Raw genomic sequence first — 27,523 nt, 5'->3', positions numbered from 1 at the left:
AACATGACTAGTGACCAGTTCTGGGACCTCAACATGACTAGTGACCAGTTCTGGGACCACTACATGACTAGTGACCAGTTCAGGGACCACAACATGACTAGCGACCAGTTCAGGGACCACAACATGACTAGCGACCAGTTCAGGGACCTCAACATGACTAATGACCAGTTCTGGGACCTCGACATGATTAGTGACCACCTCTCAGTACACTACATGGAATGAACCAATTGCTATATGATATTTAACATCAATTTTGCCAAATTTGTTACAAACTTTCACAAATTAATCAATGATGTAATTAAACACTTGAATATTTGTACTGTTTATTTAACTGATTAAAAGGCATTTTATATAAAACAATAAGTGTTCAAAAATTCAATATAAACAGTGGGCACATTAAGAGTTGCCAGTGATGGGTGTCCATACAGTGTTCAGCAGCAGAACTGTGATCATTCACACTTAATCTGGCATTGATGCAGGTAAATGAATAATGCAAACAGATCATTGTCATGGATACAAATAATTCTTAAAGAATACATGCCAAGCGTGATGTGTATATGCCACCATACAGAATGGGAGTGATGATGGTCCAAACCATGTCATCCACAGATAATAAATTATTTGGAAACTTCATTCTTCCAAGTGTGTGTTGCTGTGGAAGTCGTGCCAGTACTTACACGCTCTTGGCCAGTCACGCCAAGAAAGATGAGAAAATCTCATGTGTAAGAATTACATACTGTATTTTTTCCCCTTATAGGTTTTAAAAATTTTACTAAGGTATTTTATATTAAATTGTGAATCTGACACTTTAATAATACATACCGGTACATGGTAAATCTTGGTTCTACTGCAGTTTCTTTATAAAATATAAAAAGAAAGATGAAAATGTAACCAGCAATAAGACTATCTTTATCAAAAATAAAAATAAAAAATAAATGCAATATGAAAACAGTGAGAAATATGATATGATAGTTTAAATATGGTACCAAATATGGTGTTTTAGCAGAAAGCGGTCAGATAAAGTTAATTAACAGTGAGGACTCAAATAGTAACCTTAAAAGGTATGGAGCATGACTGATGTGAAATCTATCATGGTATCCATTCAAGAGTCAGATTATAAAACATTTAACGAAAATATTATGTCAACATCCTCGGTACAAACTTTCTTCGGTCAATAAATCTATGCTATAACCAAGAATGGTGTTCTAATATGATACAGCTTCCACTTAGCTGATCAATTAAAAGCAAATGGAAATGGATAACATTTGTAAATGTTGTTCAATGAGTAAAATGTATGCAGATTCACAGTTATATGTGGAATTGAAAATGACAAGTAATCATACATAGATATAAATCATAACAACCATTATAAGAAGAGGGAGTCAAGAGTTCTAAATTGCTCAACTGAAATCAGATGAAGGAATTAAATATAAACAAAGTTCTGAAAGGAATACAAAATTTCTAGAACTTTGAAAAGAAAAAGAATAGAAAAGTGTGAGCTATCTGCCTAGATAAAATTAAACTGGAATGGCTATGCAACCTAAACTATTAAATATTAATGACAAATAAAACACAGAATACTTAGATATTTGGACTTGAAGAGTCTATAACAAAGAAGCATTGTGTTGAATACAAGCAGTCAAGCTAAATCATCTGAATGGTAAAATGTGGAGTTTAGTAAATGGACTGAGCCGGGATAAACAGAGAGAACCAAAACTACAAACTGATCCTCTAATAACATAAGAGGATATGAGAAAATCCACTCGGGCCCCTAGGTAATGCAAACCCACGACTAAGGCGTTGCCAGATACATACTCCACCACCACTGACTTGGTCAAAGTCATACAACCAGATTTCTACTGAAATCACAGGAAGTTTGGAGGCCCCTCCTGGAGGTCATGGGTTCAAATCACCTGTGGAATTTTCTCATTGATATATATCACATTAGTGTGATTTTCTTTGTGTACAAGAGGATGTGGTATTTTTGGAATGTTAGTACTGTAGCAAGAAGGATCGACTCCTGATGAGCAAGATCGGATGGTCATTAACTGTGAAGGGGAAGAGAATTGCATGTTGTAGTCAAGCGGAGCATAACCTACATGCAGGAATCATGTACATGTTTACCTCCTTTACAATGAGGACAGGTCCAAAAGACAATTTCTTTTAAGTGTTTCAAGCATTCACAAGCAAGGCAGAACATGCAATATATCTCCTAAACACTGAACCATTCACATTCTCTACCTTGAATCATAAAAGATTCAGTCATAATGTTTCAAGCATTTATTGACGAATTCTACACATTTTGGAAGTGAATGACTGCCTATGCTGAGGAATAACAATGTGATAAGAACGATGATTATCTTTAAAATATTTGCATATGAATGAAAAAATCTAGATACTCCGGTAAATATAGTAGAAAGGACATTAAGAGATGTAATATAATACAAATAAACATTTAATATTAACCCATTTGTCTCGGAAAAATACTGACTTGTTGTAAGACTTAAATATGAGCAAGAAAATATAAAGTAATGGAACTAAAGAACATATCTGTCAGTAAGACGGCCAAGTGGCTGATAAAAACAATTATACGAATACAAGCTTTAATATCTATAATAATGACAATATTTGCTTCATATAAACTACTGTACTATAATATTTTGACAAAAAGCCCCAAAACAAGCATTAGTAACATTTTAATTTGATGCACCCTTCCCAAAATGATTATCATTTGGGCTCTAAATGTTCATATGCATCGCAGCCAAAATAATAATGTTAATTAATTATGTACACCTGAACAGAATTTATGCAAAAGATGAGGCGTAAAATAATGTTACAAAAATTATATTAATGAAAATAGAAGGAATCACATTTTTTTTTAAACATTTTATACATACAGTATACAGTACGATTCTTTCGTTTCCCACCGGGAATTTGCATTCCTTGAGTGTGTTCGGGCAGAATTTTCTCAAAGCATTACAGCTTGAATAAATATTTTATCACAAGCTATCTTGTGATAAAGTGATAAAAAAAATCTTGAAAATGGAAATAACAAATTTATGAGCTGTACAAATTGTTTGGTAAGTAAAACAGCTGGCAAATATATGAAGCTGCTGGCATTTGCTCGCACTGTCAAACATAAACAAGACTTGGTTTGTGTCTAGACTGAAAAATTTTGTGACAACCAAGGAATTAAGCCCTGAACATTAGCTAACATTTCATATAGAACATCAAATATTTAATTAAAAATCAATTATTAATCTCACGGGCAAACTATGTTTTCCACCATTCACCTCTGTACATATGTACTCCAAAGATAAAAATCAAACTTCATTATGATGTCAACAGAGGAAAGGTATTAAAATGTAAAACTGGTAATACAAAAAAATGATGTTTGCAAAATTTATGAATTATATTATAATGCCATGGATTAAGAAACTAATAAAGTTCCTTCAATTAGCCGGTAGAGATTAAAGTAGCAATCCATCTCTTTACTCCCCAATGAGGCACGTGATCCTCTTCAATTGTTTTTGTCATTAAACTTAAAATGCAGTAATCATCATATAGCGATCATCGAGTTCCACAATTAGCATTATATAATAATTTTAATTATTATCTCCCAGTTTTCATACAAATACGTAATGTAAATATGTCTATATGGTTGTAATGGAGTTAGCCTAGTCCTAGTAAAGAAAATTCTACTACAAGTAGTTGCTTTAATTCGTTATTGTTGATGAGGTTACTTTGTACCACAAGCAATGTGATCATTGTCAATTCACAATTTGACGTTTCTTGCTAGCGTTCGAAACTACTGTAGTCTATTTCTGGACGACTTTACCAGACACAATAACAGCAAAGGACTAAGTTACAAGACACCTCATCTAAGCTGTGCCAGAAAGGTTTACATGTAATATAGGTGTACATATAACCTTGTAGGCCTGTATACAGTATTCAATCCCTGTTTTTGTCAATCATGTGTAAACAAATAGTCATTCCATGCACTGTGTGAACTTAAATGAAATAGCCAACATATAAACTCTCATGATCACCACAGCCCTCATGATCATCACAGCCCTCATGATCATCATAGCCCTCATAATCACCACAGCCCTCATAATCATCACAGCCCTCATGATCACCACAGCCCTCATGATCACCACAGCCCTCATGATCACCACAGCCCTCATGATCACCACAGCCCTCATGATCACCACAGCCCTCATGATCACCACAGCCCTCATAATCACCACAGCCCTCATAATCATCACAGCCCTCATCATCACCACAGCCCTCATCATCACCACAGTCCTCATGATCACCACAGCCCTCATCATCACCACAGCCCTCATAATCACCACAGCCCTCATCATCACCACAGTCCTCATCATCACCACAGTCCTCATGATCACCACAGCCCTCATGATCACCACAGCCCTCATGATCACCATAGCCCTCATGATCACCACAGCCCTCATCATCACCACAGCCCTCATAATCATCACAGCCCTCATGATCACCACAGCCCTCATAATCATCACAGCCCTCATCATCACCACAGCCCTCATCATCACCACAGCCCTCATCATCACCACAGCCCTCATCATCACCACAGCCCTCATCATCACCACAGCCCTCATAATCACCACAGCCCTCATAATCACCACAGCCCTCATGATCACCACAGCCCTCATGATCACCACAGCCCTCATGATCACCACAGCCCTCATGATCACCACAGCCCTCATAATCACCACAGCCCTCATGATCACCACAGTCCTCATGATCACCACAGCCATGATCACCACAGCCCTCATAATCACCACAGCCTCATGATCACCACAGCCCTCATAATCACCACAGCCCTCATGATCACCACAGTCCTCATGATCACCACAGCCCTCATGATCACCACAGCCCTCATAATCACCACAGCCCTCATGATCACCACAGCCCTCATGATCACCACAGCCCTCATGATCACCACAGCCCTCATGATCACCACAGCCCTCATAATCACCACAGCCCTCATGGATCACCACAGCCCTCATAATCACCACAGCCCTCATGATCACCACAGCCCTCATAATCACCACAGCCCTCATCATCACCACAGCCCTCATCATCACCACAGCCCTCATAATCACCACAGCCTCACTCCTTCACTCAGCTTCTCACCAATATTTTGAAGCCCTAGTCCACACACCAAAGGAACCCTACACCTGGCAATCTCCCAATGTGCATGAGATACAAAAATGCTTAAGATACTTATTTTTTATAATTTTTCTTAGTTTTTGCATGCAAATACTGTATATTACTTAATAATAATACTTTTTTGCACTGGCAGAGAGGCACCTTTGACCATAGCCGCAGTCTAGGGAATTAATCATCTATTATCCGAAGTGTCACATGAACCTATTCAGTTATCAATATCAAAGGTAGTCTACTGTCTACAATTTCACATGTTAATCTCTATGTTCCGATTATGCAATATTTATTAGCAATGGTTAAATCCACTAATTATTTCATTAATATAATTTAAGATTTTGCAACACTTTTCCTTCAATTTAAATGAATGATTCACTTTTCATCTAATCAATTGACAGTAGATGAAAGTTAAAACTGGAAGTATGTAGTAACCAGGAGATTGTATTTTAGTTTGAGCAAACATGTAGTCACCAATGATGAAGGGAGTTTGCTTATATAGTGACCATATGATGGAAAAAAGATTGTATAGGAAATCATTGATGCAGAAGAATTGTTTATGTAGCAGTGATGGACAAGCTTTACATTCTATTCCTTTTGCACAGTAAGAAAGATTACAGCATAAGGAAGAGTTTGGTAAATAATATACCAAAATCCCCTCATATTCTGAATTCAGAGTGCATTAATATATCATAAAGCAAATATGAAGCATTGAGTGAAATGAAATCCCTCTTTCTGAAATGCTGTTGTTGTTGCTTTAGATTCAGCTACTCAAAACAAAAAATTCCAAGTAGCACGGGCTATGGTCTTTCTGAAAGACATCTCAGTAGCTTTCCAAAGGTTGCCTCTGACCTTCATAGGACATAGACCTTGCACCAACCTCAGGATGACCTTATGCACCAGAAGACAAGTACTTTTTCAACTGTCTTGTCCCCTTCTAAGGGACAGAGAGCTCAGTGGAGAGCATACTTCAATCCATCCTGAGGTGAACACTCTCCAGTAACACTTAAAATGATTCCAAACTCCCTCTAAATGTAACTTGACCAACTGAAAATTGAAAAGAACTGTCCTAAAACATCTAAACACCTGAACCCAACAACACCAACAGCAATTACAGTACATTACAGTGCTACTGTTCAAACAGGTAAATGGAGGTGGCATGCCCTGACTTTATGCTCAGCATTAGTAAGACCTTGCTCTGCTCGGGCAAGAAAAGCTGTAAAAGGTAGGAAATGAAAACTTCCGCAGTGCAGCTCAGATAGGAGAGTTTTATTGCACTTTATTCTTTATTTCTGAGCTTGACCCCTTTGGCCACTCAATGCCTTCACAATTCAGCGCCAAAAAACTCCACTCATAACAACAACACAAAAAGGACTTACTTAACGAAGTTTACAGCTCTCGTCAGAAATACAGTCCAGGATGGTGACGACAATAAATTCCTTGTACCCATGGTTTACCAGTAGCCAGTTCTGAATTATGTTATACAGTACTCTTACGACCTGGTTGAGGGCCACTTTTTTATAACTATCAGTAAAGCTGTTGCTTGCAACAACCCACATCCCCACATATCCCAGCCTATCCTGTACTTCCTGCAAGATCTTGACACATTACCTCTAAAAAATTTCAACTTCTGTTCTGGCAATATTTATTATATTTGCTGGAAGGTCATTTGGGATAAAATCCTTTAGGTAGCTTCCATGTACATATGATCTCTCTCTCTTGACCCCCCATTCCAGAGATATATTTCAGGTGTTTTGAAACAAGTCCAGTAATTTTGATGTTTACTGATTTTTGACATGTAGTATATGATCTGTTTTCCTTTGCAGTATTTTAGATATATCTCTCCTGTCTTGAAAAGGAAGATGGCTAGAGGGCAGTATTCAAGGAGGTTGTACTCAACCACCTTGCCTGTACTCAACCATCACGATGGTTGTACTCTTCAAGTCACTAGCGTTGTCCCGTCTCGAGTACTGCTCAGTACTCACTTCCCCCTTCAGAGCAGGAGAGATTGCTGAAATAGAGGGAATACAGAGAACATATACGGCACGCATAGACGCGATAAAGCACCTAAATTATTTGGATCATCTCAAAGCTCTCCAAATGTGCTCACTAGAAAGGAGACGAGAGAGATACTAAATAATATACACATGGAAAATACTGGAAGGCCCGGTCCCTAATCTACACAGTAAAATAACAACGTACTGGAGTGAACGATATTGAAGAAAATGCAGAATAGAACCAGTGAAGAGCAGAGGTGCCATAGGCACAATCAGAGAACACTGTATAAACATCAGAGGTCCGCGGCTGTTCAACGTCCTCCCAGCGACTATAAGAAATATTGCCGGAACAACCGTGGACATCTTCAAGAGAAAACTAGACTGTTTTCTAAAAGACATTCCGGACCAACCGGGCTGTGGTGGGTATGTGGGCCTGCGGGCCGCTCCAAGTAACAGCCTGGTGGACCAAACTCTCACAAGTCAAGCCTGGCCTCGGGCCGGGCTTGGGGAGTAGAAGAACTCCCAGAACCCCATCAACCAGGTATCAACCAGGTGGGATAGCACAAGTGATTTAAAAGTAAAGGCATTGGGGTGAAATCCCTTGAGTTAAAGGTTCTCATAATCTACCCTATAATTTTCCTAGCAAACTGGGACATGGTTGTAAACCAAAATGCTGAACAAGGAATAAACTTGACCAGAAGAAAGTAATACGAGATAAGGCATCCCAAAAGGATTTCGGAAGGCACCTCACTGCTCTGGCACCAAGGATGTAACAGGACAGGGCTGGTGGAACCGACCCTGCAGACTGCAAGACCCGGGCTAGCAACAAAAATGGCCAAGAGGTGGTGACAAGTTATACTTTGATATGATTTTATGTTTGCCTTTATACAAGTGACATTATTTTTCTTAATTATTTACTTATGAGTTCATTTTTTTTTCATTAAACTGTTCTAGTGTTTTCAGCTTTATTACCTTTGAAATATTTTTTTTACATTTTCATTAATTAATTTCAAGTTTAATTTTCCTTGTATTATTTTTTTGTTTGTTTTACCAGTGAGAGCATAAAAATCAAACTTAATCTTCATTTGAGCAAGATTTTCATATAATGGGAGACAGGGAGGTATATAATGTTTAGCTTTTATTATTGTTAATCTTAATGTTAGTTTTATTATTTGTTAGTTGTTATTTTTGTCAATGTTAATTTGTATGTTTCATTTGATAGTGTTTGCAATTATGTGTACGAGTGTGTTTGTAACAGTAGATTTCCTGTGCACTTTGGTTTAGTGTAGCCCACGCCTCCATCATGCTCAGAGGGGAGCTGGGCTTAACCGTTGGAGGATGTGTGTTGTGGTGCACTCATGAGGTGTCTACCTCACGTGTTGTGGTGCACTCATGAGGTGTCTACCTCACGTGTTGTGGGGCACTCATGAGGTGTCTACCTCACGTGTTGTGGTGCACTGCATGAAGGTGTCTACCTAACGTGTTGTGGTGCACTGCTGAAGTGTCTACCTCACGTGTTGTGGTGCACTGCTGAAGTATCTACCTCACGTGTTGTGGTGCACTCATGAAGTGTCTACCGTCTACCTCATGTATTGTGGTGCACTCATGAAGAGTCTACCTCACATGTTGTGGTGCACTCATGAAGTGTCTACCTCACGTGTTGTGGTGCACTCATGAGGTGTCTACCTCACATATTGTGGTGTACTCATGAGGTGTCTACTTCACGTGAGAGGTTGTTTACCTCAGTTTCTCAGTGTGACTGAGCACAGTAGTTGATCTGGTGGTGACTAACCCACACATCAGAAGATGGAGAAATGACAACATTTCGGTCCATCCTGGACTATTATAAAGTCACTTGTATCACACAGGACTTGATAATGGTCCAGTGTAGACCGAAACGTCATCGTTTCTCCACCTTCTGATGTGTGGTTTGGTGATCAGATCTTCAGCCACGTTATTGTGACTCATCATCTGCCTATTGATCTGCTGAGTTGATAAATTTATTCTGTGTTGTATTATATCCCATTTCCTGTATTTTTTAAAATGTAATGCATGCATAGTGCTGGTTTGTTCGAGTCCAAAAATTCAAAATAGTTGCGTGTTCACTTGGTGCTCCCTCTCATGTTTGAAGTGCATCTTTATACAGTATACTGTACTATATTTGTTCTGTACTCCCATTTTGAGGTAACTTGCATGTACTGTAAGTAAGGAAGAGGGATTTATGATTATTATTATTACTGCATATTTTTAAATTAGTCCCCCTTCTTACAATGGCTCCACCTTCACATCAAGTGTTCAAGACCAAGAGCAATCACACCATCTATGCACAAAGTGTTCAAGAACCAGTACAATGACACCACCTCCACACCAAGTGTTCAAGAACCAGTACAATGACACCACCTCCACACCAAGTGTTCAAGAACCAGTACAATGACACCACCTCCACACCAAGTGTTCAAGAACCAGTACAATGACACCACCTCCACACCAAGTGTTCAAGAACCAGTACAATGACACCACCTCCACACCAAGTGTTCAAGAACCAGTACAATGACACCACCTCCACACCAAGTGTTCAAGAACCAGTGAAATGGCTCCACCTCCTCACCAAGTGTTCTATCCTAAAAGAACGTCACATTTTGATGATACTCTACCTAAGGCCAAAAATTGTTGAACTAGAAAATGGAAGTGGCTCGCAAAATTGGCATACTGTCCCGTTCTCTGTTTTGGGTCCTCTGGTAGGTTAGGATAAGCGCAATTTAGTACGACAGTCTCTTGACGTTGGAAAACCTTAGGAGGACGGACTGGTTCAATACCCAGTGCAATGGCACCACTGCCAAACCCCATCATTTAGGCTGTGTTCTTGTTGAAGTCTACTTTGACTGAGAAAACCTTTGTCAAAGTTCTGAATAAAATTAATTGTAAATGTGATTTGAGTAAACAATACTGTGAACACATGGAGAATGCTTATCATTATTCACTTGACTCACATCAACTCTAACAAGTGAGATACTGCTAAAGGCTGTGTCATTGATAACTAGTATCACCTTGAATGAAAGACAGGATTTCTTCTTTAAGGATAAAGTCCAGAGACGAAGGTTCAAAACATCTTTTTCACTACTCGAAGATGCAAATGATCTGACCAAGTAGATATTTAATTACAGTATACTGTATAATTAAATAAATAAATAAATTATTCTTTACACTTTCAAACAAAACTGTTCAATGATGAAGTACAGTAATTGCTTGAAATATTATAGAGTTCAGAAAATATGAATGTTAAAGAACACCATCTAAACTATTTTCCCAAATTATATTTGCAGTTGTATCATTTCTGCCTGACTGTGTGCAAGATAATGTTTAATGTACAGTATTATAATTTCTAGGACCGTAACCAAATTCTGCCGAAATATCTTAAGAATCGGCAAAGCAAAAAAGAAATAAAGCAATTATATAAATAGTGTAACACTCATGTGTAAAGTAGAGCATCTCAGTGATGTGTAACAATGTTATTCAGAGCATTACATAGGTACATCAGCACACTGATGTTCAAAGGTGTAAAAGGACTAGTTTGACCAGCCAGTAATATAATTTGCAAAGAAATATTGCACGAAGTGAGGAGCTTAAAGCATGACCGAGTACCACTGCAAAAATAATGTATCTTTAAATTTACTAATAAAATTTGTGAGAAAATCCACAGGTGCTGTGATGAGGGGTTTTCCACATGAGCTGTGGATTTTTTCATTGATATATCACAATAATGTGATTTCTCTGTGTAATAGAATTTATGTTTAATATAAATAAATTGTTTTAAGTACTGTACATGAAAACCAAAGCATTGTAGAACTGAAGTAATAATTTAAGTTACAATCTATATCAATTTGTGTTTGCTCTATGATTTTTGTTATAACTTTAACTAGATTATTTTTATTATTTTTAATGCGACGTCTAACAATGTGGTTATACTAGACATACAAGATAGCCAACACTTATCAGTCAAAGAAAACGGGTCTGCTGAGGTACATCTGTTGTGCAAAACAAGATTTCTGCCCTACATAAATTATCGATTTTAGTACATTATTAAAAACTCAAGTTACCGTTTACATTAAAAATACATACTACAGTAAATATAAATCTGGAATCAATCCTTAATCTGTTCCAAAAATGTACCACGCAATCTAAATTCAATTACCCAATTACACCAAATATAGCAACTTTTTCAGATAAAACCATAAGATAATTCATATTATCCTAGAAAAGTTAATCAGAATCTTAAAACAAGAATGCCTGGTTAGTTTCAGTACTTTACACCATTAAATTTACTCATCATCATCATCATCCAGATTCCCTCTTGCATGGGCTGAGAAAACACCCAACAGAATAGGACAGAAAGGCATTAGAAGAAAAGTTTAAGATTTACAATGTGACACACGACCTTCCACGTAAATTTCCGCCCTCGGCAGCATCACAGGCAACTAGCATTATGGTATCAAACTTGAGCAAAATATTTACAGAACTATGTGTTAAGCAATTTCAGAAAACCATGTCCAGTACTATGCTCCACATGAATTATAAAAAACAAACTACCAATTGTTCATTCTCTATTTCTACTTTTTTATCCATTGCCAATTATTATGCATTCTTTAAATCTTGAGGTTATCTTGAGCCAACTGTTTTCTCACACACCCACTGTAACTGTTAACTTGGTCTCCTCCTCCTTCCTCTATCCTTAATATATTTAAATAGTTCCTCTTTTCATCATCCATTCAATCCATATGACCATAGTGTATACCTAATCAATGCTTACTACTGCTCAACATTGTAACATCTATATTAATTTGCCCTTAAGCTGCTCAAATCAAAGCTTGGTTTTATGTAATGTTCAAATTCCGTGCAGATGCTTTCACACAGCTAAAGTGACTTACCAGTCACAGAATATGCTTTTTTACACATCTCATTCCCAAATGGTTTTGATGATCATCTACCATACAGGAAAACATCTTGAGTGCCTTTCCTTCTTGGGCATTAGTAAATAGATGCACACCATGTCTAGCACAGCACCATCTAGCACATTCCTGGGTTAATCTCGACACTCGGCAGATATCTGACTTTTGCTGGTATCTGAAATGCATTAACATTTTTGCCCTTTGCATTTTGATACTGCCATGAGGCATCCCTCTTCAATAGCCTTCAACAGCTCCTCTCCAGCCTGATATATCATCTCTGACCATGACCCTATGTGTCCTATCCAAACTTTTACCAGTAACCTCACGTAGAGCAAAAGGGCAAATGCTGGCTTGATCCTGATTTTCAGTACGAATACGGACTGCGAAAGCAAGGCCTATCGATCCTTTTGACTTTAGGAGTTTTAAGCAAGAGGTGTCAGAAAAGTTACCAGAAAAGTTACGAGTCTACTGGTAACTTTTCTGACACCTCTTGCTTAAAACTCCTAAAGTCAAAAAGATCGATAGGCCTTGCTTTCGCAGTCCGTATTCGTACTGAAAATCAGGATCAAGCCAGCATTTGCCCTTTTGCTCTACGCGAGGTTTCTGTCCACATGGAGCTGGCCTTAGGACACCTGCGTTATCATTTGACAGATGTACCGCCCCAGTCAAACTCCCCACCTGATAATGTCCTCGGAGCGGATCGCGGCGATGAGATCATACGTCAGGCTGCGAGCAGCCTGACGTATGAATCACAGCCTGGTTGATCAGGTAACCTTTGGATGTGTTCATCAAGTTCTCTCTCTTGAACACTGAGGGGTTGGCCAGTTAAGTCCCTTATGTGTAGAGAAGGCATGAAGTGGAAGGTTAAGTACTGTAACTTGTATACGTAGAATCCTCGTATGCTTATCCTAAAGAATAAAATTCCTTGGAATGCTCTTATATGTAAAGGGAGAATGTTAGAAATTTGTAATAATGATTTAATTAATTCAACCCATCAAACTCTGAGTTCTCTCTTTCCACAGTATGTACAGTACTTCTAATTAAATTTTTACAGTTAACACTTTCCCAAGCTCATCATTATATTCCCACTCACCTTACAACTGTCTTTGCTGCTCACACCTCTGTATGCCTTAAAAAACAAAATGTAATAAACTTCCACTTAGGGCATTTCCTTCCATACTATTCAATCGTTCAATTTTGTTTACTGCACTAGTCCTTTCACATACTTTTGCACCCTCATATTCCTTTTCTTGCTTTTCCTTTCTCTTAATTTTGCATCCACACAATGCATTTCCTTCATGTCAATACATATGTTTTCTACTTTCCCATCTCACCAACAACTTCATCTTAATCTTCTAGTGCAGCCCCACACATTTGTTTTGTATTTTTAATCAGGCATTATTTGCATTCGTCCCATGCCTACCTTCCTTGTGTACTCATTGGCCACCTCTAACATCTTTGAAAAGCAGCAGCATCCACTTCCCAATACTGTACACATAATACACATGTGGCAAGATATTTCTCCAGAGAATCCTCTTACAGTTATCAATGATATACTGTACACATGTATTCACATGCTTCTTTCAAAAAGTAGATAAATAATAAAGACACTTTTCACCTTTCACCATTAACATGGTGCCAAATATACTTGTGTACAACCTTGTACCTTAAAGAATGTATTTATGATAAATATCTTAATTTTATTGTCCAAGCTCTTTGGTCTGAGGCTAATTTCATCTCCTCAGACACACATCATACCCCCTGAATTTACTGTCAGGCCCCATCCCAGCTCTGTCATTCAACTCATACCATTTACTCTCCAGGGACGTAGGTTTGATCCCATTCCATGGTCTCAAGATTTTTCCCGTAGGTACACAACATTCCTCTGATTCCATTATGCATTTACTCTCCTACTTCTTGATCCTCATACTAATTTCACCCACCAGTTTATTAATACTTTGACATTTCGACCCATAAGTGCATTCGCAACTGTAAACGACCCAGGCATATCAGTGTTTGGTTATAAATATAAATTTTATATCAAAACTAAATTAATTTGCCAGAGTACAGATGCAGTTCAAAATGTGTGTAAATAATAAATTATGTATGATGGTACTGAATATTCAAGTTTTTATGAAAACTTCAACATTCCTCATATCTTTTAACATAAAAAAATTAAGAAATGAAAATTAAGAAATGTACACACATTATTGGTCCATATCACTGTAAAAAAAATTGTGTTATATTTTTTCTGGCAAATTAAGTAATTTGCAAAGTATAATGAAAATATTCACAAGCAGCGGTATTATCATATTTGGTGATAGGTAGTTGGCCAAGGTGATCTCTGGATGGTCCCTTGATAAGTTATGTACACACTGTGTTAAAATGTGTGCATAGCTTATCATTTTTTTAAGTGATAGTTAAAGAGTCTAGTGATTTTTTATAATTTCAAGATGGATAATGTATTTTAACGTCATCAGAATGTTTACCGCCAAAAGTACAGACAACTCATTTTAGTGTTATCAGAATGCTAAAATGTTAAACAAATAATTTATATTCTCACACCTATTACTACACAGTGTATACATACAGTAATTAAAACCATCCACATTCACACTTGGATATGTGAAGTTCTCACACATGTACCTTGAGCAATGTTAACAAGTCACTAATTCCTTTCCTTAAAGTGTTAACGTCCTTTTCATCCACACAGTTCTTTTCTTCAAGACTTGCACAGATCCCAGAAGGCCCCTGTATCATTTCTAAGTTGTTCCACAGTTATCCCGAGCACATTCTTCACAGCTGTACATCCTTGCATTTGCTCTCAAAGATTTGTGTGTTTTGTGGGGGAGGGAGAAGACACCCCCAGCCTAAGCTGCTACCCCCTGTACCTCAGAAATGTGTGGCTTTCTGCTCACTAACTGGTGGACAATTGGGTTCCTTCATTCCAGCACAATTAAATATGAACCACATAATTAAATGGAAAATGATATTTAAGTGAAAATATATTATGCAAATGACTATTAGGAAGAGCAAGAAATATTTGTTAAAATATAAATTGAATATTATTACTGAAACCCAGGCAGGGTTTCATTAATAGCCAGGACAGAAGGAAAACAAATATTGTTAGAGGAACTATAAAATAATGAATACTAGAGCTTAAATCCCATAAATGTAGACACTAATGCTTGTAAGTCTATATACAATAGAATAGCATAATATATTAATTAATGTGGGAAACATGTGAATGCTATCAATGACACTTACTGTTAATGAATAAAAATGGGTTATTTTAATTGAACTTCTCTCCTAAGAAAATCGACTTTACAAACTATCCCTGATTACTTCAATGACGGCTGTAGCAAAATATGAATACAATTAATGGAAAGTATAAATTTACATTTTTCCCCCATAATACTGCACTGTATTGTACTAGTCTTAGGTGCATCTACTAATCAAATTTTACCCTGCATTCATCAGATTATAATATAAAATCAAGTCTACATCACGGAAAAAAATCTGATTTAAATGAGAAGATGTAAAAGAAATTTTCTAATGTTAACTTACTGCACTGTACTTCCAAAACTAATTATTCAATTTCTCCTCCTTCCACACCATCTTTTAGTTTGTTCATACAGTACTTATATCATCAGAATAATTAATAATAATTACAGAATTTCAGAAGTGAACTCACTAATATATGTACTGTACTACCTATGCCAGTATAAAGGAAAACCAATAAATAAATATGATGGTGTTAAAATTTAAATAGGTTACCAATAACCTAAGCTTAAAGAATGTGATAGGTATCAATATGATAAAAAATATTTACAAAAATAGCAAACAACAAAAGGTACTTAAAAACCATTGAGCCATCTAAACTAAAACATTGCTTGCTGTCAGCCCAGTCCCAATAATTTGGATTAGTTAGCATATACTAAAACAGAGTGGGACGAGTACTAAATTATAAAAAACAAAAAACGGAAGTTACATATGCCAGAAGATTTCTTAAATATGGATATACAGTATACTCCAACCGTTCTCAAGCCATGTAATACTATGTTTAAGCAATGCTAGGAATAACCACCATAGAGCACATCACAAACTTTAGTTCATGTGAGAGGTTGGTAATAGTAAGAGGAGTGACAGGAAAGTAAAAGACACTACATATATTAAAGAAGAACGGTGGACACTAGAGGTACGGAAAAAAGAGAAATGGAAGAGGATGAGATGGGTTAAAAGTAAGATTCTGAGTAACTGCTTACAGGATACCTGTAGTCCCAGTGCATCTCAAGAAATTGCTTTTATGTAAAATTATACAAAATTTTCCGCATTCAAGAAAATAATTCTACACAGTAGAATGACATGTCTACTAAGATTCATTCTAAGACAGTTACTTTAATTTTACAAGAATAACTACAGCAACTACTGAAGAGACAATTCCTGCTTATAATTGCAAATTATAAGCTCAAGCTAACCTGGCAAAGCTCTTGTATGCTGCAGACATTGGGTTGATACACAGAGGAACACGATCTCGTGCCAAATGACTCATGATGAACTTATGAAGACGATCTTTCACCTGTGACATTGACCGTAACTGTAAAAACAAAATGACAATATATAGTATTGAAAAAAGACACTTAATATACAAAATCTAGTGTAGCTATTTTAAACGTGAGAATATTTATGAATAAACAATATTTCAGCAAGAATAAATCCTGCGCTTCTGTTCATGAGAGCAAATGTAATACAGTACAGTACAGACAATCAGTACTCAATCAAACATCAAAGTCCCATTTCTTTTCTAATGCACCTCAATCATTATGTTGTCTTTCACTTAAGTTCTCATACCTTTCCATTACAATGAAGTGTAAATTGATCCACTAAGTTACCAACTAATAATTTCCATAATATGTGTTATGTTACATTCTTGAACAATTCCAAGCTTCAGAAATGAAAATCAAACTGAAAATTTACCTAATTTGTGCCAAGTTAAATACTTAAAATAAAGCACCTCTATAGCAAAACAAATTTCTAATAATATTTATTGATTATCTTTCTTTCTCCTTGCCATTAGGTGAGAAGTCTTGAACAGAGCAAAATATGCTACAAACCTCATTTTCCCATGTGTCATCAAATGCATGTGGCGCTGTTGGTTCAAAATCGTGGGTATACTGCCGACCACCACAAGAAGTGGGGGCACAGCACGTACACATACAAGAGTGGTACCGAAGCCGACCTTCATCCAGATATGGGTGTCCAAGAGCCTCGGTCACTGTCAACCGCTTATCCTGAAACAAAATATCATTTCATTAATGCAACAGTTCTTTCTGGCAAGTCCTTTCTGGCTCCTTGGTAATAACTACCTGGATGGTTCCACCCAATTCAATCCACACCAGGCCCTTGCGAGTCAAGTGTAAGCCCACTGGGGACCAGAGGCCAACACCTGGGCTCCTCTAAAGAGGCGCAAGAAGCAGGGAAGCCTAGATCATCCTAACCAAGAGGAGGCCACCAGAAAGGTGGGAAACCAAAGCATACATTCAGCAACGTAAATCAAATACAATAGGGACCACAAACCCCTGAAACAGACCAACCACCCAGCTGTGAATCGGTTCACTCATTAGTTCCATCTGTGCACCACCAGGAGAATGTACTACACCTTTCTAATCAATCGCCTTACACTGAACCTCAGTCCTTTTGTCTGGCATGCACATCTTTTATGTCGTTGTTATGCTGTTCATACCTGCCATCTCTTTCAACCCCGGTTATTGAAATAAATGTTGGCCATCCTGGAAACTTATTTTGTCCTGCTGTGGCCATTTACCCGTGTATTTGTTCTCTATTTTAGTGTTTTGTTGCCTTTCCACTTGGGTCTCTCTTGCCCTGCAATGTGGAATATATTTTTTGGTTTGAGCCCTTTTTGTTTTTTCACTGCCTTAACTTCATTTTATAGACATTTAACCATTCTCCATCTACTCAAGTGTATCAGCCTTGACAAGCCATGCAGGCTGGCTAAGATGACTTTCATTCTTTTTATTTTTTGCTATGAATAAATGAAAATTACTTTTATAAAAAAATCAAGAAATGGAAGTGCACATGACTTCTTCCATCTTTATGGAGAAGGCTGCTAGATATGTACACTTTTTTAACACCTATTCCTATATAACAACATTTTAAACGACCTATATAACAACATTTTACACGTTTACCAACGCCTTGCAGTGCAATTCTCTTATACGCTCCTAAGAGTATATTTCATTTTCTTTAACAACTCTCCCAAATTCTCCAAATAACCAGACCTTGCTATGTTTCTGTTTTGTTGCTCATGTGTAAGCCACATAATAAGGACATCTATTTCTAATGCAGTAGAAACATCTTATCTTACATTTGCATCATAAAAGATTGCCACATTAGCAGTTTTGTTACAGTGTTCTAAATTTCAAACTTTTACTGAAAATGCATTTAGTAAATAATACCTAATAAAATGTTCTGAAAAAGGTATTGTTATTTCTTTTGCTTTTTTCAAATAACAATAATAATATTTTATTTATAAAAAATTACAAAAGATCTGATTACAATTGTACCTGGATGGAGCTCTGGGAGTTGTTCTACTCCCAACTTAGAACTCTCTAAGTAAAAATCAAGTCTACTTGACTTGAGAGAACTTGCTGTTGCTTAGGGCGGCCCACAGGTCCACATATCCACTACAGCCTGATTGGTCTGGCACTTCTTGAAGAAAACTATCCAGTTTTCTCTTGAAGACATCCACTTTATAACATCCACTTTTAGACGTCCAATTATTACACATTTTTTGTATTTTTATAAAGTCGCTATTCACATGCAGCATTGCATGACTTGCATTGAAACTATTATTAAGCTAACAATTTTTGAAAATAAGTAATACAGTCATGTAATAAACATTTTAACTTACTGGATCAAAGGCAAGCATCTGAGTGAGTAAGTGGACGGCCTCGTGGGTAGCGTGGTTAGACAAGGTGTAAAGTGCAGGCAACGCTGGCGGCTTGGACGGTCGCCGGAGCATGTGTGATACTGCGCCTTCACAAGCATATTTCATATCTTCTACATTTGGTGTCCCTAAGAGGTCTGTTATTCGCTCAAGCTGGAAAACAAAACACAAATTAACACGAACAGCTGACATATCAAGGAGTTATCCAGAAAGCCTGACTTCACGCTAAGCTAATAGAAGTGAAAGGCTTTTAAAAACTATCTTTGGGTAATAGTGTATACCGTGAATAAATCAACAGGAGCTCTTAGGTGACTCAAACCCATGACCACTATACTGCCAGCGGCACCCTCTACCACTGTACCATTTTACCACTGTACCACTTTACCACTGTACCACTGACAGTATGCTGGTCACGGGTTCCAGTCACCTAAGAGCTCCAGTTGATTTTCTTATCGATGTATATCACGTTAGTGTGATTTCTCTGTGTAACTGTTTACAGTACTGTAATCAAATAATATACTGTACTGTCATTTTATAAACCTATTTATGCTAGTTAACATAACATTATTTTAAAGTAATCTCCTTTAATTAACCTCTACATCATTTACATTGATATCTGAGTTACCTTGGCACTCCAATTGCCCAGTTGAGTTTTTCTACTTCATTTGTTAACTATTCTGGGGGAAGCCACTTGTGGCTGCCTAAAGCTACAATCTCCAATGTAGATGTCATCTACTAGGTGCCATTATTCGTGGAGTTCTACGACCTATCGGGGACCTAGAGCCAGAACCTGGCCCCCCCACATAGAGGTGCAGGGAGATATGCCTTTTATATTAAGTTATTCATTTATACCACCACCGAAAAAGACACCCAGAAACTCTGCAAGTCAAAGCAAATTACATCTGGTGCCTCCGAGATCTACAGCCTTGAAAACGACCATAAACTTTCAAAACTATGGAAACAAATGATTGAAAATGTCATAAAACTAGCGGCCGCTCATTCACTACACCGTCAGTTCTCTGATGTGTAGCTGGGTTCGGGTCTTCCACTGTCCCTCTGGCCCCAATATTTTTTTTTTCCTTTGGGGGTATTCTTTTCCCTTATTCCTTACACACACTTGTGTAATGTGTACAGGGTGTGGGTCAGGAGTTTATCATGTTTTGTATCTGAGTTGATCCTGTTTCCTTGATTCCCTGTTCCAACGCTTATCTTTCTCAAGTCATCCACAGTGCCATCAAGTCTAGCCAGTCTGTAGTCTCTACCCTCATGCCCATGATATCCAGAAGTATGCTGCTCTTTATTCCCTTGTGGCTGCCAGTAATCTCAGCCACAAGGGGACTCCCAGAAAACCAATGTTGAATGTAATGGTTTGCTGACTCCCTCCCTCCCTCCTTCCCTCCCTCCCTCAGGAAGTCAGGTCTATATACATCATTCATAGAACCGAGAGTGGAGCACCTTGAGAGCCAGTGCCTGCCCCCCCCCCACTGCCCCCAAATGAGGGGGGGGATTGTGGAGCGAACGAGCAGGTGCTAGTTTTATGACATTTTCGATCTTTGTTTACATTGTTTGGGGAGTTTTATGGCCATTTTCAAAGCTGCTTGGAGGCAGCCAGCTGTGTTTTGTTCTGACTTGCAGACTTTTTGGGTGCTTCTTGGCATAAATGAATAACTTAATGCCACGTCTCCCTTCACCTCTGTGAAGGATGGGAGGGGGGAGCAGGTTCTGGCTCTTGGCCCCCTTATAGACCATAGAACTCCATGATTGATGGCACCTACAATGGAGACGGTAGTTTCAAGGAGCCAAAAATTGGTTTTTCATTACATTCCTGTAATGAAATACCAATTTTTGGCTCCTTGAAGCTGTTTTTTTTTAGTCATGTACACCTCAATACGGGTACTTTTAAACAGCTGCATAATGCACAATTAACTGCAATGTTTTACTGCTGACAAATATATTTTTAGTTTTTATTAAAAACTAATAGGTATTTTTCCCATCCTAAATAACTAATTTTCACATCTTGAAAACAAAGTTATCAGACTGAGCTATGAGACCACTGCTTGTTCTACGCACCTGCTGAACGGGACTCTGTGCTTGGAAGAGTATACGTCGACCCAAGAGCTCTCCAAAGATGCAGCCTACTGACCAGACATCGACAGCTTGAGTGTAGTGGCGGGCACCCATAAGTAACTCGGGGGCTCTGTAGTACTGCGTAACCACCTCTTGTGTCATGTGTTTGGTCTCGTCAGGCTCCTCTACTCGAGCAAGGCCAAAATCACAGATCTAAAACAAATAAAGGTAAAGTATAGGCACACAGTAGGTAAGATTAGGTAAATAGGAATACAATAGGCAAATGGGCAAGATTAGGCATATAATCTGAACTAATTAGGTATTGTGAAACTCATTACAATATATATATATATATACATAAGAAAAACAAAGCACTATCCCAAGTTCTGAACTAATGACTACTCAAAATACTGTAAGTGGAATAAAGATCGTTAAAAGCAACCATCTACTGTAGTTCAAATAAACCAATACAGTCAATTCTTGTATAACTGTAGAAAAATACTTTTTATTTGCCAAAGGGCAGACTGGAGATATGAATTATGCAACTTTAATATTAATATAAAACACTTTCCTCAAAAAAATGTTTCATAAATATAATTTGGGGCAAACAACTTACAAATGATTTGTTTATTGCATACAGCAAGCTAACAAAGTTTTCAAACAAAATGGGAACTAAAGAGAAACAATACTGTACATGATATTCTACCTTAACCCACTGAAACACTAGGTGTAATTATCTAAGTGTAGTTACAGGATGAGAGCCATGCTCATGATGTCCCGTCTTCCCAGCACTCTTTGTCATATAACACTTTGAAATTACTGACGGTTTTGTCCCCTACCACCTTCTCATCTAACTTGTTCCAACCGTCTAACACTCTGTTTACAAAAGTGAATTTTCTTATATTTCTCCGGCAGCTTTGTTTCGTGAGTTTAAATCTATGACCTCTTGTTCTTGAAGTTTCGGGTCTCAGGAATTCTTCCCTATCAATTTTAGCGTTTCCTGATAATATTTTGTGTGTAGTGATCATATCATCTCTTTTTCTTCTATCTTCTAGTTTTTGCATATTTAATGCCTCTAACCTCTCCTCGTAGCTCTTGCCATTCAGTTCTGGGAGCCACTTAGAAGCATGTCTTTGCACTTTTTCCAGTTTGTTGATGTGCTTCTTAAGATATGGGCACCATACAACCGCTGCATATTCCAGCTTTGGTTTACCAAAAGTCGTGAACAATTTCTTTAGTATTTCTCCATCCATGTATTTAAAAGCAATTCTGAAGTTAGAAAGTGTACTCGCCTATTTGTGCTTGCGGGGGTTGAGCTTTGTCTCTTTGGTCCCGCCTCTCAACTGTCAATCAACTGGAGTACAGATTCCTGAGCCTACTGGGCTCTGTCATATCTACATTTTATTTAACTAGCCATTAACTGATCAATTTATATAATGAAATATCATTACTGCGATATTTCAGTAATTAATTGAAATCATTTTGTTGCTGCTAATTGAATAAATTTTCTTGATTTTAAATATATGTAGTTTTCTGTAATAATTTTTTGGAAGTATTACCAAACGCAACAAGAATTAGCTACCCAGGATGATAGTATGAGAGAGCCTTCATAACTCATCAAAAGTCAAGGGTAGGCACACTATGAAATCACAACATCATGATACATCAATGAGGAAATCTCTGGAGCAGGATGATGGGATGGAACCAAAGGCTGGGCACGAGCAGGCTTCACCAAATGACCAACATATCACACCATGCACCAGACATTACAGGTACAGTACTGTACTTGTAAGTTGACCAACAAATCTCAACCTGCCATCCAAGAATTACAGCACCTATAAGTACTATCAACGGAAGTACAAAATATGAACTGTTACACCCCAAAATGTCTTTGTACTAATAATGTTGCGAAGGGCCAAAGAAATGGAATCTTAAATGTTAATATTTCTTAAAAGCATTTAAATTAGTCCAACCTCGACAAGTCTATATCTGTCCAGTACTCAAGAACATTCCCCTTGCAAACCTGGGTGAGGCTAACATTGTACTGTACATATTAGTACAAATATGTACTAAATTAGACTTAAGACTGTATATGTTCACCTAAGATTCCTCACTTAGGCCTAAGAAATGTTAGGCAAGGTTACATTTAGTATTCCACATTGTACAAAACATTGTCTTTTTTAGAAGCACAGCAGTTCATATTTTGCACATTTCATCCACAGTAGGAGTAGAGCCCATTTTTGTGTTTACGGCTAGACATAACTATGGTCAGTGGTCACAAGCCTTCAAGCCATGGGCACGGCTAGACATAACTGGTCAGTGGTCACACGCCTTCAAGCCATGGGTACGGCTAGACATAACTGTGGCCAGTGGTCACAAGCCTTCAAGCCATATGTACGGCTAGACATAACTGTGGCCAGTGGTCACACGTCTTCAAGCCATGGGTACGGCTAGACATAACTGGTCAGTGGTCACAAGCCTTCAAGCCATGGGTACGGCTAGACATAACTGTGGCCAGTGGTCACACGTCTTCAAGCCATGGGCACGGCTAGACATAACTGGTCAGTGGTCACAAGCCTTCAAGCCATGGGTACGGCTAGACATAACTGTGGCCAGTGGTCACAAGCCTTCAAGCCATATGTACGGCTAGACATAACTGTGGCCAGTGGTCACACGTCTTCAAGCCATGGGTATGGCTAGACATAACTGTGGTCAGTGGTCACACGTCTTCAAGCCATGGGTACGGCTAGACATAACTGTGGCCAGTGGTCACACGCCTTCAAGCCATGGGTACGGCTAGACATAACTGTGGCCAGTGGTCACACGTCTTCAAGCCATGGGTATGGCTAGACATAACTGTGGCCAGTGGTCACACGTCTTCAAGCCATGGGTACGGCTAGACATAACTGTGGCCAGTGGTCACACGCCTTCAAGCCATGGGTATGGCTAGACATAACTGTGGCCAGTGGTCACACGTCTTCAAGCCATGGGTACGGCTAGACATAACTGTGGCCAGTGGTCACACGTCTTCAAGCCATGGGTACGGCTAGACATAACTGTGGCCAGTGGTCACACGCCTTCAAGCCATGGGCACGGCTAGACATAACAGTAGTCAGTGATCATAAGCCATGGTCGGAGTCCAAAAGGGGGACACGCACTGTCATCTCATCTGAATGCTTACAAACTACCCTCTGTTGCGGCCAATCTCTTAACTAAACATCTATCAAATAACCAGATAATGATAATACCATTTGATTTATGATGCAAGTATTAGTGCTGGAATGTATACCAGTTGAGTGCAGGGAATGTGGGAGCCCGTTCTCAGACCAAACCCACTATAATGAGAAACCAATCCCTTACACCTCAAACCACCTGGGTAGTTATCTAGATATTTGTGATTGTCTGAAAGCATGTTACTGTTCCAGTAATAGTCTACATGTAAACTGGCAAGTAAGTCTATGTCCTAAACAGATTATTCTCAAATTATCACTATTGTATTATAAATTGTTGGTTTAAAATATAAGCGGTGTATGCTGAAAATATTTTCTTAGAAGAATTTGGTTTTATGTAAAAGGAGTTCTCGGGTACACTGAAATAGTTTTCAAATTCCACATTTCACATTATCATCAATAATATACAATATTAACCAAACATATTGAAACCTTATCAAATCAACCTAAAATAACCTTAAGCCTAACCTAATCATGGATAAAGAATCGATAATAGCACCACTTATGCAGACATTCTCAATCCATTTCCGTGAACATATTTCCTCCCCGAGAACAGGCTGAATGAGGAGGAAATAGAGTACATTTCATTAGTGATATTTCCTTCTTTTTTATTTCCTATGATTTCGACTGCGACAATTATTACTGTGAATTAACTAAATTAAAGGAATAACATGAAAATACATATCTGTTCTATTAACCACAAAATGTAAATAATGAGAAACAGCAGTTACTTTTGATGTCAATAATACATATTTTGTCTGATACTAGCCTATGTTATAATTATCTACTATGTTTATCCTAGACTTGTCTAATACTGTACTAGTTAGCATATCCAATATATAATTATCTCTCATCTATCCTACACTTGTCTTATAGTAGTTTAACCTACAGAACACATACCCAGCTAAACCCAGCCTAGTCTACCGTACCCATGCCTAGCCAAAACCATCCTACCCTATCATACACCTGCCTATCCAAACCCAATTTAGTGCACCATATACCTGCCAAGCCAAAGCAATGCTAGCCTAGCGAGCACCTGTGTGTTCCCAGCTCACCTTTAAAACACAGTTAGAGTTGACGAGCAGGTTCCCAGGCTTGATGTCTCTGTGAATTATCCTCGCTGAGTGCAGGTACTTGAGGCCTGCAATACACGCCCAATTATTACAAGCCTCTCAAGGAATTACAAACAAAAATGGGAGGAATAGTTTATACGAATATTATTCTATAAATTCAATTGTTAGTTATTATTGGAATGATTATCTTTACAAATTAATCTCAAAATATTAAAAAAAGATTATAAAAGATACTGTTTAATAAAATTTTAGCTATTATAAAGACAAATAACATTACAGAATAAAAGAAGAATATGTCTGTCTATCCCTCGGGCGCAATCTTAGACCAGGAAGACTAGGAAGACCTGAGACTGCGCCTTTCATACCCGGACCCAACACAAGGTAGGGTATGGTGTGGTTGCACACAAAATGTACCAAGAAGGAATTACTGGCAAAATAGAAAGATCCACTTTTAAATTTGCTAACAAACAAAAGCTCAAAAGAGTAATAGTTAACAAAGTAAAATCAGGATCACCCACCGTGAAGAGATCAGTCCCCCAGGGTACTGTGCTTGCTCAGGTACTATCATCCTCATATCGACACATTTACAAGGACACAGACTATAGTACCGTATCATTCTTTGCATATCATACTTGAATTTTGATGAGAGTAGAAAATATAGAGGACACGGCAAGCTTCCAAATTGATGAAAATTAGGTCTTCAATGAGCCACAGAAAATTACATGTTTAATGATAAATATGAAAATATCAAGACGGAAATTACATACAAAATGCAATAAAATCACTTCATAGATAGAAAAAGCAAATTAACAGATTTGGTAGCAATAGTGTCGGAAGACATTAAAATAGTTGTCACAACTGCAGAAAAAGACCCCGCTGATGGAGGGGGGGGGGAGGGTAGGGCACAAGGTAAGTAGATATATCACAGAATCCACTAACGTAAGTAATCTCAATCAACAACTGTACTCAGAATAAATGGCAAGCCCTAAATTGTAGTCAGTTACTTGTCATCATGGCCACCCTGCATTATTTTGATCCCAATAAAATTACCAATTACTGTAGTTTAAACATCCTTCCATCACCATCCATAAAAAAAGGTTAATCATAATTTATCTTTCAAAAGAGATTTCCTGCCGACTGCTAACTGGCTGGCCGCAATTAACCGGTGAAGGTTCCCGCCACTTCTGCCCCGCTCAATTTTCCCACCAAATTTGAACCATTAACCGTTTTTATCGCGACTTATATTTTTCTTACAATGGATAAAAATTAATGTGCGGATTTATTAAATTCTGATTCTTGATAGTACACAAATCCATCCAATTATATTATGATATTATTTAATTACAAAAGGGTGATTGTGTAGGATACATGTTCAATATTTTATACCCAATAACATTACGAAACCAATAATGCTTTATTAGATGTTACACGGGAAAATAATTCTTGGTGTTTATATGTACAATGTGAGGTCAGGGCGTCACATTCTTAATGAGACGCCATCAAGTTATTGACGTGCTTAGTTTAACGTAAAATTATAATGATCTTCATATTGAACAATAATATATACTCGTACTATTAGACTTATTCAACAGAATCGTCACTGTAAAGCTGATGTGACAGACCGACAAAATTAAGAGGATGCTGGACCTTCTGCCAGTAAAAATGAGATGGTTCTTATCAGACCAAGAACAAGTTTATCTCTCAGAATGTTCGGTAATATGTTTATTGTTTGTGGTGTGTGTCTATATATGTATGAACACGTTGTACTGAACGATGTGAGGCTCGCTTGGGCTACCTCATCCCTTTGTGTGTAGTTTACCTCAATAAACTAATTTTAATTTCGATTTTAAAGAGCAAGTGTGATGTTTTAGTCATTACCTCCAGCCTCCAACACTGCCCCACCATCCTAACCCGCCATCACCTCCACCCTCCAACACTGCCCCACCATCCTAACCCGCCATCACCTCCACCCTCCAACACTGTCCCACCATCACCTCCACCCTCCAACACTGCCCCACCATCACCGCCACCCTCCAACACT

At 38.0% G+C, this 27,523-nt stretch overlaps 1 protein-coding gene and 1 long non-coding RNA gene across 6 annotated transcripts in view; one reads left to right on the top strand and one right to left on the bottom strand.

The window, feature by feature from the left end:
- LOC138365885 (uncharacterized) overlaps positions 1-17,359 on the top strand; it is a 36,106-nt gene extending 18,747 nt beyond the window's left edge. For both annotated transcript variants that reach the window (XR_011229068.1, XR_011229067.1), the window contains one exon: positions 17,223-17,359. This is a non-coding gene — a long non-coding RNA (uncharacterized lncRNA). The remainder of the gene's footprint in view (positions 1-17,222) is intronic.
- The window catches only part of nmo (serine/threonine-protein kinase nemo), a 255,601-nt gene that overhangs the window by 15,446 nt on the left and 212,632 nt on the right, over positions 1-27,523 (bottom strand). For 2 of the 4 annotated variants that reach the window (XM_069326588.1, XM_069326584.1), the window contains exons 5-9: positions 25,465-25,550; positions 21,183-21,392; positions 19,077-19,265; positions 17,260-17,436; positions 16,624-16,742 (exon numbers count right to left, since the gene is read on the bottom strand). In XM_069326588.1, the coding sequence (XP_069182689.1) occupies positions 16,624-16,742; positions 17,260-17,436; positions 19,077-19,265; positions 21,183-21,392; positions 25,465-25,550 (781 nt within the window). Of the gene's footprint in view, positions 1-311; positions 7,214-16,623; positions 16,743-17,259; positions 17,437-19,076; positions 19,266-21,182; positions 21,393-25,464; positions 25,551-27,523 lie in introns of those variants that run through there. The other 2 variants (XM_069326585.1, XM_069326587.1) reach the window with 2 other exon arrangements.

Source organism: Procambarus clarkii, chromosome 18, assembly GCF_040958095.1.
Source record: "Procambarus clarkii isolate CNS0578487 chromosome 18, FALCON_Pclarkii_2.0, whole genome shotgun sequence".
NCBI classification, from domain to species: Eukaryota; Metazoa; Arthropoda; class Malacostraca; order Decapoda; family Cambaridae; genus Procambarus; species Procambarus clarkii.
This window is presented reverse-complemented; position numbering and strand designations above follow the sequence as displayed.